Here is a 20177-nt window from a genome sequence, read left to right on the forward strand (position 1 = left end):
GCCTGGAACTGTACCGGAGGTGCGGAGACGAGTGATGCCCGAGGTGGTGTGTGTGGGGGTCCGAGACCCGGGGGCCTGGCGTTCGTAGCGCCGGTGCCGTTGGATCGGATACTTGGTGCGCACTAACGCCTACTGACGATCGGTCCCTCACGGTTCATTCCTGCTCCGCCTAATCTTACCCCGGGGAAGGCGCCTCTCCGTGGGGGTCAATATGCTTGATGCTATGCGAAACCCGGCGGAGCGGGTCCAGTGCGGCCCGTCATTGCGGTCAGTGATGGCGGCCCTTGAGGCACTTCAGGCGACTATGAAGACCCAGGCCCGGAATCTGATGTTGGCGGTGGACGGACTTAGAGGATCGGGACCGGACTCTGACTTGCTGCCCGAGACCCGGTGGCCTGTTCCTTTCCCTATTGCTACCCCAGCGATGCCATTTGACCCGGTGCTTGGAGCTTTCTATGCTCCTACAGAAGTGGAACGGTTCGAACATGTGGAGATTGGCGATGCACCTACAAAGTTGGAATCTTTGGAACTGCAATTGGTGGAACATTTCACTGCTTTTCCCGATTTGGAGACGTTTGCTCGTAATTGTGATCTGTGTGGGACTGTGTCGCACCCCCTTCCCAGCTGGTCCATCAAGATGGCGGATGGGATAGTGCCTGGTCTTAGAGTCGGGAAGGGGCATCGATGGACTCGAGCGTCTACTTTGGGACTTGCCATCCTTTCTTCAACTAATAGACTATGTCTCACAACTTCTGTTTGACCTTTGACAATTTTACGGTGGGGCGCTCTTTATCGGAGGGGATCAGCAAATTTGATGTACGGGGCCAAGGCTGAGACTGTTGTTTGAGGTTTCACAATATTGATCTATCGGTAACGGGACTGCTTTATTTGGTTACTGGAGTCCGGGGCGGGATTTCTGGTTTCCTCTGATGTATTGTTTTATTGTGGTCCGCTTGATTATGTTAACATTGCGGGGGATTCTTTGTTAAGACGGGGGGGAGAGTCCGGGAATGCGTATGACACAGCCCTCCTCCATTTCTCCTTTTTGGGCAGGGTTTTAGTCCCTTCTTTCTTTCCCTTTTCCTTTTTTTCCCTTTGTTCTTCTATATTTCGGGTTCATTTACGGGGCGACAGGCACGCTGCTAGGGGGGTAGGCTGTAGTCATCTGCAGGGGTGCAGGTTGGGGGGGTTGGAGGGGGGGAATTTTGTTTTTACTATTTGTTTCCATGGCCTTCTTTTCTTCTTATCTTTCTTTGCCTTTTCTTTTGTTTCTTCTTTTTCGGGTCAGCGTAGTGGGTCTATTCCTTTGTCAATTGTTGACTTTTTATCTGTGCCAATACTTTCATGGTACTTCAGTACCATCGGGCGGGCGCTCCACTGGTGCAAAATAATTGTATGCTTGTTCATCCTGAATCGTATGCCTCAGCGCCACTGTTTTGAATGATATCGACCTAACTGTGGACTTCCTACTGTTTTGCCCGCCCGTTATACACCTTTGTGATATTGTATGGCACCTGATCCTTCTATCTTATATTATAAAATGGAACCTTTATTATCCTGCTATTCGTATAGTATGCTATGTTGCCAGTTTTAATTGTAGTCGTGCTGTATTCGCCTCCTGGAAGGCCGACTTTGGTTCTAATTGCTTGATTGAAATGATATTGATTAGCGGCCAGCCCTGGTGGTTGTAGGCCCATACTTGTAACTGGTTGAAGTATCAATAAAGGTTTTCCAAAAAAAAACAAAAAAAACAATGGCGTTATCATGGCCGTTTCCAGAGGGCCGGGACTGTGGAAAGTTCTAACCAGGAATTAAGCATATCCACGATGATTTCTAGGGAGCGATCGTCCAGTTGTTTAATTACTTTGATCGGAATCGGGTCCCTGGGGGAGCCGGATTTGATGGTCTTAAAAATGGTCTTCAGTATGTCAACCGTGATGGGAGGCGAGGATTCCAAGGTATTTTCACTTGAGGGAGCATATTCCGAGTCAGGGAAAGGGGATGGTTCATTGTTGTTGGTTTTAATGTCCCTGATGATTTTCTCGATTTTTTCGGTAAAGAAACAGGCTAGATCTTGGCATTGTTGAGTATTTAAAGGGGGAGCCTTGGCTGTGGTTTGTGGACCCGCAAGTTCTTTGACCTTATTAAACAGAGTTTTTGGCTTATTGGTTGCTTCCATGATGGTGTTTGAAACAAACAAGGCTCGCGCTTTCGCGCAAGCAGTGTGGTATAAATTGCTGGCTTCATGGTAGGTCTTTTTTACGTCAGGGGCGTAGTCTTTACACCATTGACGCTCAAGTGCCTTACATTTCGATTTTTCAATTTTCAAAAGGTCATTAAACCATGGGGCAGGGTGACGGTGTCTGTTTCCTTTGATATGAGGGGTGGGTAAACAGTGATCAGCGGCGTCACTGAGCCATTGTTGAGTAGCTACTGCTAAGCTGTCCATATTGTGACCGTTTCTGGGAGGGTTTTCATGGAGTGCTGAGTTAAGTTTTGCAATGTCCAGTAATTTCCAGTTGTTCCTGGACGTAGCTAGAAAAACAGATTGCATAGTGGTGGTAGGTGGGAGATTGATGCTGAATTTTACTAAATGGTGGTCAGACCAACAAATGGGGGTGGTGTCATGCCATTTTAGCTCGTTGATATTAGAAATAATGGGGCTGAGTAGATGGCCCGCTTTATGTGTAGGTCCAGAGTTGACTAAGGTCAGGTTAAGGGCCGTCAGATCATCTAACAAATTAGAGCAAAAGGGGGTATAGGGTCGTCAAGATGTAAGTTGAGATCACCAATAAGTGAGAAGTTTTTGGAGGCTATGTAGTACGGAGTGATATGATTGGCTAGATTTGACGCCCATTGGGATGAATTGCCGCGGGCCGGTATATCAATAGGCCAGACATCGTGAAGTTCGGGTTCAAAGATATTTTAAAAAAGCCGGCTTAGCAGTCAGGGATGCCGACTGGTTCTAACGAACATTTCAAATCTCCATTAAAGATGATTGCAATTCCATTACCTAGTTCTTTATTTCTATCTATCATAGTAATTGCATAGTTGGCGGGGAGGGCAGTTGCAACGTCCGGGCCAGCACTCTCATGTAGCCACGTTTCTGTCAGGAAGAGGACGCTAGGTTTATCTTCCAATAGGAGATTAAAGATGTCTAATTTGTGTTTCGGTAGTGAGCGGCAGTTAGTACTGTAGAACAGGTATTCTTGTACCTCAACGTTATAGGGCTGTTTGCGTTTCCTGTGCCTCCTCGCAGCGTCAGGATAAGGTTGGCAAATGGTAATAGTAAGGTTGCAGTTTGGGCAGGAGGTGACTCCTGTTTTGTGGAGTTCGAGCGTTGTACACCTAATGTTAGTGATCGGGCGTAGCGCTCTTAGTTGACTAGGGGATCTTGCCAGCCTTTTATAAGTGGGCGGAGCATAGCCTTCTGCCCCGTGCCCCATCCTGGCCCGGACGGGCACAGACGAGCTAGTCTTTGGCGTGTCTTCGGCATGCTGAGGGCGCGCACGCTGTGCTCGTCCGCTGCGCTTCCGAGGAGTGAGCATTGTTATGGGGAGGAAAAGGGGCGTGGTAAGTGTAAGGGGCGTGGCCCAGTGTCTTGTGGGTGGTGATGGCGGCGAAGTTTTGGCCCTCCCTACAACAGCGCTGGCTCCGCTGCGCAAGAGAGTGTCCTCAAAACCCAGAGACAGCTAGAATCAGCTAAGCAACTAGGAGAACACAATTTGTTTTTAAAATCAACTATGTGCAAAATTAGCAAGGATTAAAAGTGGGGAACGTCACCCCCGGCTTCCGCCTTAGGAGTAGCTGTCTGTCAGAGCCGGCTTGTACTTCAGCGCGGCAATTTATTGTTCCGAAACGGGGCGTGGCTAAGTGTAAGGGGCGTGGCCCAGTGTCTCATGGGTGGTGATGGCGGCGAAGTTTTGGCCCTCCCTACAACAGCGCCGGCTCCACAGCGCAAGAGAGTGTCCCCAAAACCCCAGGGCAGCTAGAATCAGCTAAGCAACTAGGAGAACACAATTTGTTTTTAAAATCAACAATGTGCAAAATTAGCAAGGATTAAAAGTGGGGAACGTCACCTCCAGCTTCCGCCTCAGGAGTAGCTGTCTGTCAGAGCCGGCTTGTACTTCAGCGTGGCAATTTATTGTTCTAAAGGTGGCGTGGCTAAGTGTAAGGGGCGTGGCCCAGTGTCTCGTGGGTGGTGATGGCAGCGAAGTTTTGGCCCTCCCTACAACAGCACTGGCTCCGCTGCGCAAGAGAGTGTCCCCAAAACCCAGAGACAGCTAGAATCAGCTAAGCAACTAGGAGAACACAATTTATTTTTAAAATCAACAATGTGCAAAATTAGCAAGGATTAAAAGTGAGGAACGTCACCCCCGGCTTCCGCCTCAGGAGTAGCTGTCTGTTAGACATACTGCAAAGCTCACCATATGTGGCAGAGAAACGATATTAAAAAAAAAAGAGGAGTAGCAAGGTGCAAGTGGGGCGGCGAGAGACCCTACTATCCTTTTTACCTTCTTGCGTCTCTTTACCCCCCCCTCCCCCAGCTACAGCTCCAGTCCCGGTTTCGGGCACTCAAATTGGTTTCTTCTTCAGAAAAAAACGAACACATGCGGCTTTGCTCGCTGTAATGCACATGCGCAACTTACTCATGCAAGGTTCAACCATGGCTTTGCCTACCTTCTACACTGTTAGAAATAGAAACAGAAGAAACAACAGGCAGCCTGAGTGGCAAGCATGAAACGTACGGCCATGTTGTACTCGTGACACATCACATATGCCGAAGAAATCAAATGTTGTCAAAAATTCGATTGTAAATTTAGACAAACTAACTGATATTACAAGAATATGCCTGCAGAGTGACATGTATTATTTACGCAACATAAACGTAGTATCCAAGAGTACTGTCCCAGACTGATTGTAAAGAGCATAGTGTATTGTGACGCTTAAAGGAAGATGTTGGCCTTCTTCACTTGGTCGTTAGTTGTGTTCCTTGTTCATTACCGTACACAATTCCTTCTGTCAACAAGGGATCGGTTTGTGAAATATAAGTGGAACGTACCCCCTAGAACTTTACTTACCTACCTAGTATAAGTGCAGCTTCCTCCGTGTGAATATGCGTTTTACGAGGCATAAAACATACATCCCCCTTTTCTGGCACTGAGGTACCAGAGTAGTGGCAACAGAGTAGAAAGGATGCATGGTATGTTTAGTTTTGTGTTAATGCTAAAATGTCCCCGTTACTTACCAGTGATCATTAATGACAAGCAGATTGCATTTCAGTGATGCTGTGCTGCATCAGCAAAAAAAAAGTAATGAGGCATGCATAGTGTGCTGTCCTCCAATAATCAAGAAACGTAATCCTGTATTTACTGAATACATGACATCACGCACAGTGTATAATGAACTCTAATTTAAGTTTTATACAATGTATCTCTTTAACAAGCGAAAGCGCCGCCAGTGTGAACAAGCTGTCGCCGTGAGAGTGAAAGCGCAGGGCAGTAGATGTGCATATGTGTGCACTACTCCTTTACAAGCTGTCGCCATGAGAGTGAAAGTGAGCCATGCACGCATTCTGCTCAAATGCCGAGAGCCCGGACAGAAGATGTGCGTAGGCATGCACAACTCCTGCCCTCTGCGCGTGTGCACATCCTGTACACCTTCCAATGAAAAACCGACAACAATAGATCTCGACATGGCATGCAGCGCATGCGCTGCGTCGCTAGTCTAGATCTAAAAACTGACATGGACATAGCAGACTCAACTCAGGGACCCCAGACAGAACTACCAAACCAAGAATGCATTTAAAGGGTGTCACAGCCCAGACATCCTGCTGAAGCTATGTTCCTGCTTGTCCAACCGCAGTGTGTTAATTCTCCCTGGCCAACACAATGGCCAGGGGTACCCTGGAATAACTTATTTTAAGTATATTTTCACTGTACATGCTAATTTTAATCTGTGCCTTGATGGGAAACTTGTCAATCCTGTGCATGTGGATAGGTATTCATGTTTCTAGCTCTCACAACCCCATGTACTAAGCCTGAGAAATAAATAGAGAAGGAAGCCAAGACAAATGAATAGGGTGAGTTGTGCCTATTGCTGAGCCATGGGTCTTCCTTGGCACTATGAGTTCGTATAAGAGCCGAGTCATGAAAATGTTTGCCATGTATATCGTGCAACAAATGCAATGTAAAAACATGACACAATCTTTTCAAAATTCATTTTTTTATTTCTTCAACATCTAGAAGCATTTCACCTTAGTACTTAAGATTATATCATTGCGTAAACAGAAATTTACTGAAAGTGATAGTTTTTAGAAACCTTCATGACTCGTAGGCCATACATTTATTGAACTATAAGGAAAGTCAGTAGCTATGTAAGATCTCAACAAGGCCTAAGTTTTTATTACAGATGGAACAACATTGCAGTCTACTAAATCTAATATGATTGGTGCTTCTAAAGTGTACATCCTGAACTCAAGTATTTAAAAAAAGTATGCTCATATGTGATGACAAAGAAAAAGGAGCCTCTGTGAAATAAAATGTTTGTCTTGGATCACTCAATTTGGACAATCGGGGAAGCATGCATTGATTCAGGTTATATGTTTTCAGCATTTTTAAATCAAGCCAGATGGATATCTCTCTCCCTCTCTCTCTCTCTCACTTTTACATCAAAGGTCATTGTTTTGTTTTTTATTCATTCCTCACATGAAAAGAAATAGACACCGAGACACACAGCCCTACTCAGGACCCCTGCCAAGCCACAAATGCCTTTATGTGGGGGTTGTCAGCCCACCCCTGAAAAGCTATGAGCCAGACCTGATACAGTGGGGTGGGCAGTGCTGCAGTGCTCAAAACTCCCTTTATGGCCTATCCTCCAACACACACTTTGGAACACTGTGTGCTGTATTCTGCTGCACACATAGAGGAATATGCCTCCCTGGATTGGTTTTGTGCAGGAAGGTGTTCCTTCCTGCACAAAACAAATTCCAGACCTTCTAGGTACCTGGATCGAAGTTATGGATCTGTTGACAAGAACAGTCCCTTGTCCCTCACCGCATGTGAGTGGTGGAAGCCAATGAATAACTAAGACCTCCTGGTGCTTAGTTATTTCATAGCAGACGGGAAAGTGCAGCTCTAGAACACCTGCTGTGCTCAACTCCAGGCCAACCACAACAACAACAAAAAACCTTTGTGAATCGGAGACGTACCTGTTGTGTGGACCCATCACAAGGCTCTGAGCGCCACTGAACACATGATAGTGTTTGGCATTCAGTCTTAGAAGAGATACAGGACCAGACAGAGGGAGACAGAAGGCCTGTGTTCTTGTGAAACAGCACCTTTCCACTCTTATTACCACATTAAAATGCAAGAAAGATCCGTCTGCACACGTTGGAAAATGCATAGTGTACCGCGGTTACTTTTGAGTCCATGCATAAAGGAGCCGTAGAACTTTTATAAAAAGTGCTGAAGACATAATGTGATTTTCAAGATGATTTTCAAAAATGTGCTTGCTAGTCTAAATGTTGCCGTTTCTATTGTCTTTTAGGAAACAAATATTGCACCTTTTGCTGCTACTTCGAATCGTGTATTCATCAGATTCCATGCTGAATATGCAACTCTGCCATCAGGATTTAGGCTGACATGGGCAAGCTGAGAAATATAATGATTGGACATTTCGCTTCAAAGAGCTTCTTAGTCATACATATAGTTTATGGAAATGGCCTGAGAAATTCTAAAAATGCACTTGGTAAAACATGGTTACCTAAAACACTATTAAAAAAAAAGAAGAAATGGGTACTGCATATTTGCACAGACGATAGCATTGTTTTGATTAAAAAAATATATTGTCTATACCTGGTTTTTGTCTATTTTTTAATACACAGACTGTCTAACTTGTGTGTGTGCGCCCTGGTGCACACCCTGCAATGGTTTTTGTAAGCTGGCTTCTGGTGCAACATAATATGTACACTCTAAAGACTATATGGTTCCCATTTTGCTGCTTTAAAAATCCAGGTGTTGTTGATCTCTAATTACTCAAATGGTGCATGCTCCAATCTCAGATATGTATTGCTATTGTATTCTACTGAAACAAAGTGGTCTTTACAATGTACGAGTCAATTCACTTGTATGGTTCAGCTGGCTATAATATTTTGAATATCTTTTACAGAATTTTACCTTGGTCTGTGCTATACAAATACCGCGTGTGTGTGTGTGTGTGTGTGTGTGTGTGTGTGGTTTTGTGTGTGTGTGTGTATATTTACACATACACACATACGCACAAAATCAACAAAAATGGAGCCCTTTGATTGCATCAGAACAACAGTGATGCGATAGTGGACTACTAAAAGCAAACTTACATATGAATCTCTACTTTCTTCCTTGGTAGTTTTCAATTTTCCAACATTAGAATCAAAGCTTGGTGTATTTGCAAAGGTCTGTTCTTCATTCACGTATATTAATTTTTCAGATCTGAAATATCAACAGCTGAAATACAATGTGTTCACAAAGAATCACTATTAATCGTTAGGACATCTTCAAAGTATTGGTTCCCAAGGCATGTTTTTTTCAGACTGTCAGAGCTGAGAAGTTCTTGCTATTAATTAACCCGTTTATTGCGGCGAACATTCCGCCGCGGTGCGGGCGTTCTGAAGGGTGGGCGGGGCTGCGTTGACCACTGGTCGTGCGCAGCACCAGGGAGGGAGTGCTCGCGTCGGCCGCAACGGGTTAAAGGATAGAAGCAGAGTTCTATTGCTTCTTCTGCAAGTCAGCTGTTTATTTCTTTTGAATGTTTCCCATTGAGTCTTATGGTAGAGTTTAGAGGGGCCTGCTTCTTTTGGTTGCGAACAGGAAGGCAGGCTTTCAAGCTAATAATTAAGACCAACATAATGGAAAAACATCACAAACCTATTCATCATCCGAAAACAAGCTAACAACAAGCGGAACTTGGAAAACATTGTATGGCGTTTTTTTCCAGATCACTGAAGTTCTCAGGACCATTTCGCAATTAAAAGATTTTATTCTACCTACACCGCAGTATGTTGGATACCTGGTCTTTGAGGGAAGGTTTACCTCCAAAGCCTGGTTGACCTTCATGGACAGATTAGTCCAATAGTCAAGGTCTAGCTCTTAGGAGATGAGATCATGACTGAAATATAAGACTGCCAGTACAGTTAATTTCCTTCCAGAGTTGTAACTTAGTTAAAGGAACAACATCTTTATAGCACCTTAAAAATATGTGCACAGTAAAACGTAGAGCAAATTGGAGAAATCAAACATGATAAACAATGAGGGGCATATTTATAAGAGGATTACGTCACATTTGCACCACGCAATGTGGTACATGTGCAACGCAAACCTCGAAGACAGATTTCCGAAGCCATGCAAAGCCAGCTCTGAGTGGCTTCATAAATCTGGAGTAGTGCAATGCAGCACAGATCACTGTTTGGCGCTTCTTTGCAATGGGTAGGCATTCCATGAACATTGTGTGGGTGTTCCCATGGATTTTGATGCATTTCCAGATTTATAAGAACTTGTAAATCTAGGATCGCACCAAAATCGTATGCGTTTCCAGGGGAGGCACATCACAGAGAAATTCCTTTATTTCTCCTCGCTACTCCCTCTTTCTATGTGTGCTGTGTTCCGCAGCACACAGAGGAATATGCCTCCCTGGATTGGTTTTGTGCAGGAAGGTGTTCCTTCCTTCACAAAAACATTCCTGCCTACAACACAGGCATCTCTGCACCATGGCACTAAAGTGCACCAGCACATGGGAAAAGGCAAGAATGTGCTGTATTCCCTTAAATGTGGTGCATTCCTGCCATTTCCCTGTGCTGCAGCGCAGCAAGATACCTGCTGCGCTGCACTATAGTTTCATAAATATGCCCCTGAGTATCAACCTTGAACATCCAAGCTACACTCAGAGTTACTGTTCATGATTATTAAAACGGTAGCCACCAAGATTTCAATTGTCAAGATTACCTGCATGGAGACACCGTTTTTAGACTGATCCCGAAGGACATTCAATGGGCTTTGCTAGTATCACAATCAGGATTTGGCACACAGGACCCTCATATGATTCAAATGCTGACACAGATATAGGGAGAAGCAAATTGAATCTGCATCTCTGCCCAAGTTTTTTGTTTTTTGTAACTGAGGTGTGGTGTAACTGAGTTGTTCTTTGTCAATTTGTGGAGCTTGGAGAGGGCTGCATTCGGCATGGCGTTTCCCAGATGTGATCTACTCGAGCAGATAATGCAAACTTTAAAAAAACGTGAGTACTACTGGAAACATGTGACAGTCACAGGTTCTCATCAGCCCTCGCACCAGCATTTAAACAGGAGTAAATATAGCACATATACATTTACGCATACATAATACTTAGAAAAAAGTACATTTGCATGCTAAAAAACTTTTATTTTTTTTCCACAGGTATAATACTTTTGTCTCTGAAGAAAATCTCTTAGCATAAACCCACCCTTGTTTTTTACATTGAACAGGGACATGCTTCTGTTCTTTACATAAGTAAATCAACAACTGCAACATGGGTATACACATTCCCTATAAAGGTGTCCAACTCTTCACCCACTTTTCAAGGCATCCCTACCATAGATGTTCCACTTTCCAGCCATGTGAGAAGATTTACTCACACATACAATGACATAGTACTGGTGTAAGGTTGAAAATGTTGGGTGCAATTTCACCTTTTTGACTTCCAAATATGATTTTACTGTTGTTCATCAAAGGACTTGCTCACCTGTACTGCACAAATGGCTTTGTGAATTGGGCATAAGAAACAACCCACACAAACTACGCAAAAGAACACATTAGCAGGAGCTCATGGTATGTGCCCTTAGAAGCCCAAGTTTGCTACCTAGCTGGTTATGATATGGCTACTAACAGCACGTCTCACTCATACACACCAAGCACAAAACATCCAACCAAACGCATTAGATTAAACAACGTTCATGCACATGTATGTACAAATATACAATTGGTAATCACTTTCTTCACAAAAGTATGTGCGTCCATGATAAGTGACACACTAAGGTCCATAATCACAACCTATAGTCAAAAATAGCCAAGATATACCAAATAATTGGCTATCATAACAGTCAATAGCACTTGACACCATGAAATACCACAGACTCACATGCCCACTTACAGCTGAATGAGTAGGACGCAGCCACCTAACTGACAAATGGACCAGAACCCAATACAGCTTACACACACTAAAAAGCTGAATGTGATGCTGGTCTGTGATGGAAACCCCAGAGTTATGTTTGAAAGGGACCTGGATTGTTGAGAGCAATGCAGGGCTAGACCAATGACAGAATGAGGAGGTTCAAAATGCTACAAGATTTAAAGATCACACTCCTTACACATGGGAAACAATTGCCTCCTGTGTTAACCTGTTGGTGTTAATATTTGCATCCATCCGCCCTTTAAACAAATGGCACCGCAGCACCTTTCATTATCATAGGCTTGGCTTGTTGACTCTTCTACCACCATCAAGGTGAAGCAGCCGGTTAAGGGTCCATGCTCATGCAACACGAGCTGGTAGCAGGGTTGGCAAAGTTTCATGGAGTCTCATACAGGTTGATGGTGCCAGGAAGCATGCTCATCAGGCAGAGTCACCACTTCAAGAGGCGCAACTGTATTTGAAGTAAACTTTCCTGGGCTGTCCTCCTGCTATCTCTTTTGCAGAATGGAGGGGCAATTTAGGTAATCTTATGATTTTCTTTGGCCTCCTTATCTGGTAGCAACTTCCTTGGAGGCAAGTCAGCAACAAGATAGCCAGCAAGCCTAGCAGGGCTCCTGGAGGGTAAGTGCTAACCCAGATGAGAGGGATAACCCTAAACTCCAAATATTGGAATCACTTCTCTAGAGACGAAAATGATCCATGATAATGTAGCTCTTCAACAGGCCCGAAAGAAGCTCCTGCTTACATGCCCAGTTCACGGCGGGTTTGTTATCAGCCCTCTGCTAATTACAGTTAGTACTTTCTAGAAGTTCGAAACCCAGATTGAGGGAGATTTGCAACATTCTAGATGGGGAAATATATTGTTCATATGGCAAAACTCGTCCAGCTATTAACATGAATACAAAGAACAAAGCCCAAGGGGGAGAGTGTGGTGGGGATCCATACCTAACCACTGGAATAGAAAGTAGAAGAAAACATGCAGACAGACTGGCCTTGTCGGTTTCTGGAGTTGCCATCCATTCAACATTTTCTATCTAAAGAATTGCAGCATTTGTGATCAAACTTTTGATTAGAGTCATGTTAATGATCTCAGTCTTTATCATTCATTAGGGAAAAAGAAGTACATTTTAATACCAGAGTCAGTGTACTAAATGTACAAAGGGGGCTGGTAAGCATATCCGCCTGAGTGCTTTTTTCACCCAAATATTTTAGTTTGCTGACAGCTTCCAGGCCCTACGGTAAGGAGCTACTGGAGAGCATCATAAATGCTACATTTTCCATATATTTTTGTGTGGGATCACCGTGCCAGCACAAATGTCCTACCACACAGCGTTCACTTCAGTCTCCAGAGTAAATGATGCCTCACTTGTGTGGGTGGGGCAAGGCCCTGAGACTGGGAAGAGCCCAAAACATAGGGATTAAGGGTATAGCACAGTGAATTTTAAGTGCTACATTTAAAAATTAAATATATTTTTTAGCTAATTCTGCATTGGACACCCACACAAGTGAGGTATGGTTTTACTCGGGAGAGTGAGGACAACACTGTGTTGTAGGACATTTGTGCCAGAATGGTGATCTCACAAAGAAATATGTGGAAAATGTGGCTATTTCAGCAGAAATTGAGGTTTGGAGGGGATTCTGTGTAGCTAAACGTTAGGGGATCAATGCAAGCCATACCTGCATGGACTCCCGGGTGTTTAGCCTTCAGAAATGTGTGGGTTTGGTAAGTCGTTTTGTAATAGGCAATTTTGAAGTCTCCTGAATATGTTTTGGGCCCTTTCCTGTCACAGGTACTTGGGCCAATCACATGAGTGAGGTATAACTTTTATCGAGAGACCTGGAGGAATGCTGTGTGGTAGGAAATTTGAGTCAGCCCGGTGATCCCACAACTATCCCACAAGAAATTTAAGAAAAAAGTTATTTTTTTCAGCTAAATTTGAAGTTTGCGGGGGATCCTGGGTAGGAAAACGTTGGTGGGTCCATGCAAGCCATACCTCCCTGAACTTCCCCAGGTGTCCAGTTTTCAGAAATGTGTGAGTTTGGTAAGTTTCCCTAGATGACCACCGAGCCCAGGGCCAAAAACCCATGAGCCCCAGGGGATCCTGGGTAGCAAAACGTTAGGGGGTCCACGCAAGCCATACCTCCCTGGACTCGGGTAGCCGCCTGCGGCTACCCGAGTCCAGGGCGGCTTTAAAGCAGCCACTCCGTTATACATATGAATGCGATGTCCGCAGGGCAGCGCAAGTTCGCCACTGCCCTGGGATGCAGCGCATTCACCATAATGCAGTGCATTTTTTCTGGATTGCACTTGTTGCATCTTTTGAAAAGTATACCCAGTGCAATCCAGGAAAATGCACTGCATCCATAATATGGGCCCAGGGTGAAAGATAGGAATGAGAGAAGAAATAAATGAAACAAGCATTGGTAAAGCCAATATTTCTCACCTATGAGAGCTATTAACTTTGCAATGTTTTGCAGCCATGCTGTACAGCAGCACAGATGCTTTGCAGTGTGGCTAAAACAAATTTTTAAAAAGTAGTATAGTGCTGCCAGGGCTAATGTGCTTTTATATATTTTAGAAACATTGCATTAGAGCAGGATGCATCATAGTTCCTTTTTATCCAGATTTGTAGCCATGCTGCACAGTAACCACACTGCAACACAGGTCGTTGCCAAAGTTGTCAATGCCTATGCTGTACAGCTTGAATAAAAGGCAATGGCTCAGCCAATAGTGTTAAAGGTCAGACCAATTGGATTTGCCAATGCTGTTAGGCCTCAGCACAACACCTCCCTGACTCTGAGCAAATTATTTCATCTCCCCATGCATGAAAAAGAAAACAAATATGACATTTAGCAAAAAAAAATCATATCACACAAAGAAAGCAATTGAGCCCATGTCCATGCCTGAGTGAAAATACATTTGGATGCAGATAACAGCTGTTTCACCATAAAAGCAGACATCATCTGATGCTACAATAAGCATCCAATTCATAGGAGAAAGGGGCTTATTTGAAGTGCATGTGACACATAGTTACAAATGACCAGAGGGTTACCAAGGACGGCGGCAAAAAAAATAGCAGTAGTACACCAATCACAGCACAATCAGCCGAAGAACAGAAACCAAGCTGAAGCAATCATTACTTGGTCCATGAACCATGAACCTCTAGGGATGGCGAGCAGGTGGTGAAACGAGTGTAAGCCTAAGCAGTGTTAGCAACAATCTACGATGTTTCGATGTCAAAAATGACAACAAGCATTCTAAAAAGTGTGTGGTTTTCACTGTAACGTGAACTTATAGAGGGGTCCCAGTTCTGGAAACTATGTTAATGTGTGCAGCGTCTATAAGAGTGTGTTTGATCCAAGCTCTATCGTTTTGAGAATCTTGTCAGGACTATAAAAGGTATCTTAACGCCCCAGCTCCATAAAAGGTGGCGTGACACAAGAAAGCAACTAGATTCTGTCAGATTGGTCAAGGCTAAGACATGTTTGATTAAGAGCTGATTCAATTCCATTTCACACTTAAGCCAGACTGAGGTCCAGAGCAGCGGTGGAAGACATCTGTGAGGTATTCAAGATCCGACTACTTATGGGGTATAAATGAGGCACAGCTTTCAGGGATATGTAACAGCCTCTTCGAAAGCAGGGTTTCCACTATTTGTAGTGATGTTAAATGTATGTACCCACAGATGTCACTGACATAGGAGGCAATAGAGATTCATTTAGGCTTGTAAATATTTAGCATGGTTTCCAGTGAGCAGTGTCTGAGTGTGGTGATCTGGCTGCATTACATCATCACTGATCATATGATAAACTTGGACGAAGTTGTTAGACCCAAAGTGGAAGAATATCAAAACAAAATGAAAAGTCATTATGATGCCATTCACAGGGTAAAACCTGTTGAAGACAAACTTAAAGTAGGTGACTGGGTCCGTATTAAGGATCCTAATCATGTTCCTAAAGGGTTGTCGAAATTCAAACCTCCGGTAAAGACTGAGGTGGTGACAAAAAAATGCAGTGAGAACTAGTAGAAACGAATGGTGGAATAGGGGAAGAGTTGTCAAGGTGCATTTACATGATGTTTTATCTCGGGAGCGTGATGTTTCTTCTCACGATCCAAATGTTTTATCCAAGACAGCTTCCCATACTGTTCCTCCTAAAGTTTTCTCTCCTGATATCCAAGTTACCGAACCTAAGTCTAATTCCTATCCTTTATCTGTACGCAGGACCGGTAGGAGAAATATAGTCAAACCCTCAAGGTTTCGTGATTGACATTTTCTATTAATTACATGTTTTTAACTACAATCCATTTACATTGGTTGTAGGAGTTTAATCTATCCTATATTCCATAGTCATTATGTTAATTATTTTTGTTACTATTTTGTTTTAGTCATTTACTTGTGTGTAAAGAAGGGAGATGTTGTGGTGATCTGGCTGCATTACATCATCCCCCATGTAATGAGAATCTAGAATGTATTATGTATTGCCTGTCTGAGATATTCTATGTTGGACAGTTACTTGGGTATCTGCAACAGCTGTGACTAGTAAACATTCATCTTGAAGTATCTATGTCTGCTGACATTTCCTACGTTATACTTCATTACACTGAGCCCACTAGCAAAGTCAAAAACAGAGGAAAAAGACCTTGACAGACAATGTCTTCTAGATGTTAAGAGTAATGGTCAGGTGTTACTGGAGTCAAACAGTAGACGAAATAGGGGAAGGTCTAAACCCTACCATTAAACAGTCCTTAACCTTGAACACTTGTGACCTGGTTGTTTTTGGGCCTACAACAATTACATTATTTGTTGAAATTAGTGCACACATCTAAAGAGTCCATGAATGCCACAAAGGAGTCTAGCCCTCGTTGCACACCTAGTGCCGTTCATGCAAGGAGGACTATGTCATCAGCATAGAGTATTGTGGGAATCAGGCTCCTTCCACAGGAGGCATGTCCTGTCCTCCTGCAACTAGGGTGCTTTCTAGTTGTTTTATATACAAGGTAAATAAAAAACAGTGCAGGAATGCAATCTTGATTTAATTTAAGGACTCAGAACATCTTCCAAAGGCCACACCTGACAGGTCACGTAAAAAGTTACCAATGCTAGGTTTAACACCCATAGAAACCATAGTGCTCTACAGATTATCTCTATTGTCGCTGTCAAAGACAGAGCTGTGGCCAATGAATGCAATATGGAGAGAGCCATGCTTGGTAACTGTATATTTATTAGTGATCAAGTAAAGACTTATTGATTGATCAATTGTTCCTAGTCCTGGTATGAAGCCATACTAGAGGTCAGAGAGAATCCTGTTTCCACTTTCCAATGTCAATTCACCGCAATATCTTGGCCACTGAATCACTTAACGAGATTGGCTTGTTAGCAACAAGGGTCATCTTTATTACCTTTCTTGAAAAGAGGCCCAGTTATGGACTGAGACTAAGATTAAGGGATGCCATATCTGGCTACAGTGTTGATGGTTAACGTAAATAGTGGAGCCCAAAGGGAAATGTCAGATTTATACATATCCGCCGGGACTCCATCAATCAATCAATCAATCAAGGAATTTGTAGAGCGCGCTACTTACCCGTGAGGGTCTCAAGGCGCTGGGGGGGTGGAGGGGGGGGGTCGCAATAATGGTATTCCTTACTTCCTCGTCTGGGTTGTATGATGGAACAACGCATTCCGTTGTAACGCATGCCTTTACCATACATGCGTTACAACACAAATGTCTTTACCATGTATATTCTTTACCATGCATGCTTTTACAACATATTTCGTGTAAAGCATGTATGGTAAAGGCCTACACGTATTAAAATTTTCCGCTAACCCTTGCCCTCAGTCCTTAAGCTGGTTCCCAAGCCCCTAATTCTAGACCCCAGCATGACCCCGGCCCTGTTAAAAATTACCCGACCCTTCCCTAAGCCCTGAATCTAGACCCCCAGCGTTACCCCCTCCATGTTAAATAAATTCCTGACCCTTCCCTCTAAACCCTATATCTAGGCCTCCAGTGTGCCCCCCTCCCTCTTAGAAAATACCCGTACCCTCCCTGAACCCTAAATCTAGAACCCTGCGCGACCCCCTCCTAGCCTCCAGTCCATTAAAAAAAATACCCGGACGAGGCATTGCACACCAGTCATCAAGAAGAAGCAGAAGGATCTCTTTGCTTCTCTAACAACGTCAATAGCCTTTACCACGCAGGTGCTGTTACCAGCATATGCCCTCACCACGTACGTTGTTAAAAAAATGCGCAGTGAAGGCTATTCATGGTAACAGTGTATGCGTGGCAATGCCTGCGTGGTAAAGGCCTTACGTGGAAACAGCCACATTGTAATGGCTGTTTCCCCTCCAATGTCATCTGAAGTACAGTTCTACCTGGAGCATCGATCACACAAAGCTGGCTGCCATAATGCTAGGTAGATCAAGTAGAGTAGAGTGGCCTTGCGTACAGTGGAGTTGCATAGAGTGAAGTGGGCGGCCTAGAGAGGCACACAGTTTGTGGGGTGTCATGGAGGGAGTAGAGTGGTATGAAGTAGAGGAGAGTGGAAGGGCACAGACTGGATAAAAGTGTCATACAGTGGAGTGGTGTAGGGTGTAGTAGAGTGTTGTAGAGTAGCGAAGAGTGGAGTGGCATGGAGTGTTATAGAGTGCCGTAGATTGGAGTGGCATACAGTGGACTAGAGTGTTGTAGAATAGCATGGAGTGGTGTAGAATGGAGTAAAGTGGCATAGCGGGAGTTGCCACAGTGGAGTAGAGTGTTTTGATGTCGAGTGGAGTAGATTGTTGTAGAATGGAATGGGATAGAGTGGAGTAGAGTGACATAGAATGTAGTGGCATGGATTGTCTTGGAGTGTCGTAGAGGGGCACAGAGTGGAGAGGCATGGAGTGGAGTGGTGCAGAGTGGAATAGAGTGTCTTAGAATGGAGTGGAAAGGAGTGGCATGGAGTAAAGTGGCATGGTGTGGCCTAGAGGGAGTTGAGTAGAGTTGAGTACAGTGTTGTGGAGTACAGTGTTTCAGGGTGACTAAAACCGTTAAGAAGTGAAAAAGACAGTCTCACCTTGGCAATACAAAGACAGCTCTTTAGTGTCACGACAGGGACACTGACTGTACCCCACATAGGCAGGCAACCTGTCTCAATATGACACATCACAAACAGCTTCTTTTGTACAAAACTGAACAATATGGGCTACAAAAGTTCAGAACTGAATATGAATAATTATGTCAGATACAGATTAATACATAGCACACCTAGGGAGTCATTGTTCCTTGTAGAGGATGAATGAGGAAGATTTTTTTTTCGTGTGCTACTCTATCCTCATTATTAGACCTGGCACCATTGGCGTGGGTCTCCCTTCCATTTTTGCTGTTGCCTCATGTAATGTAATGTAATGTAATTCTTATAGAGCGCAGCTTTCACTCCAAGGAGCATCTTGGCGCTGAAAACCCGTCACCTAGAGTGGAATAGGCCGGAAGACTAGTCAAGTGTTTTTGCTGGGTTTAGATGCTTTGGGCACTGTGCCACTGTTGTCCAGTGCCACATTGCAAGTGCTCCCTACTATAAATTAATGTATTAATCAGTGGTTCCATGATTAGCTTGTTTGGTTTACCTGTCAGACCCTAGTACAGTGCACCAGGAGTGCCAAGGGCTTGTAAACCAAATGCTGCTGGTGGGCTTGCAGCGCTGGTTGTGCCACCCACAGAAGCAGCCTTGTAAAATGTGTCTAAGGTCTGCCATTACAGAGCCTGCGTGCAGTCTGGTACTGTCATGCTGTCTGGGCAAGTGCACCAATTTGCCAGTCCCTAAACCTTCCCTTTTCGTCATATCAGACACCCCTATGGTAGGCCCAAGGGCAGGGTGCATTGCAAGAATATGGTAGGACAAGCCCTGATGTGTGTGGCATGTCCTAATAGTGAATTACAGCCATTTTCGTTTTTCACTATTGTAAGGCTACCTGTTCTCCATAGGTCAGAATGGACAGTTAGATTATTACATTTAATAATCCTAACTGACTCAGAGAACATGGTAGAAATTCGAGTTTAGTATGCCTGGACCCGGAATATTACAATGCATCGTTCAGTGAAGTTGGTTTTAACATTCTGACTTTGAAAATACCACTTTTAGAAAGTAGGTATTTTCTTGTCTAACTATCCAAAGCCTGCCTCTGCTAGGTTGTGTATTCCTTGTCTGGAGTTTGAGTGACAGGGCTGGGGGATTCCAGGAGACAGAATGAGTCAGCCCAGTGGTGAATAGAGATATCTGCATCTAGATGGGTGGGAGGAGCTGCACCTGGGCCCTGAATAGGGCTGTGCCTGCCTTCCACAATGCTGGCTCCACCTCCTGTGGTGTGGCTGATGTCTCTGCCCTGCACAGTGAATGAAAAGAAGGAATCTTGTCAACAAAGTGCTCCAGGGCTGTCCTTTCCCTCCACAATGCTGGCTCCTCCTCCTGGGGGGCGTCTGGTGTTCCTGCCCTGCACTGTGAAAGGAAAGAAGGATTCTTGTAAACAGAGTGCTTCAGAACTGGTATGAACCTCAGAGGACACAGGATTTTGGGTATAAATATTGGGACCCTTATCCCAAGAAATAAGATCACATTTGGACTACAAGAAGAAACCTTTGCTGAGGAGAGGAACCTGAAGAAACTACGGAGAGACTATTCTTAAGCTGAAGTGCTGCTTGGGGGATTGGCCTGCAGTGGTTGCCTGACTGCCAAAGGAAGGAGAAAGAAACCTTGTGTACTTTATTTTCAACTTCTGAACAATCTCCAAGGGCTTGGAACAGAGCTTGCCTCCTGCTAAATTCTCAGGGACAATAGACTTCACTCATCAGCTCCACAAGAGTCTTCCTGAAGTGCCTGCAGCTGTGCTGGACTTTTTGAGTACTTGCTTGTTGCAAGGAGCTGGAAGTGCAACTCAAGAACAAGAAGCGTGTCGCCGAACTGCCACTGCCCCTTCATATCACAAAGCGCCACACATCAC

At 44.2% G+C, this 20177-nt stretch overlaps 1 protein-coding gene across 1 annotated transcript in view; it reads left to right on the forward strand.

Moving 5' to 3' along the window:
* CUBN (cubilin) overlaps window positions 1-7858 on the forward strand; it is a 1372460-nt gene extending 1364602 nt beyond the window's left edge. Inside the window, exon 67 of the mRNA XM_086941783.1 lies at window positions 7549-7858. Coding sequence (XP_086797909.1) covers window positions 7549-7656 — 108 coding nt within the window. The 3' untranslated portion in view covers window positions 7657-7858. The remainder of the gene's footprint in view (window positions 1-7548) is intronic.
* The last annotated feature ends 12319 nt before the right edge of the window (window positions 7859-20177 follow it).

This window comes from Lissotriton vulgaris, chromosome 10 (genome assembly GCF_964263255.1).
Source record: "Lissotriton vulgaris chromosome 10, aLisVul1.2, whole genome shotgun sequence".
Taxonomy (NCBI): Eukaryota; Metazoa; Chordata; class Amphibia; order Caudata; family Salamandridae; genus Lissotriton; species Lissotriton vulgaris.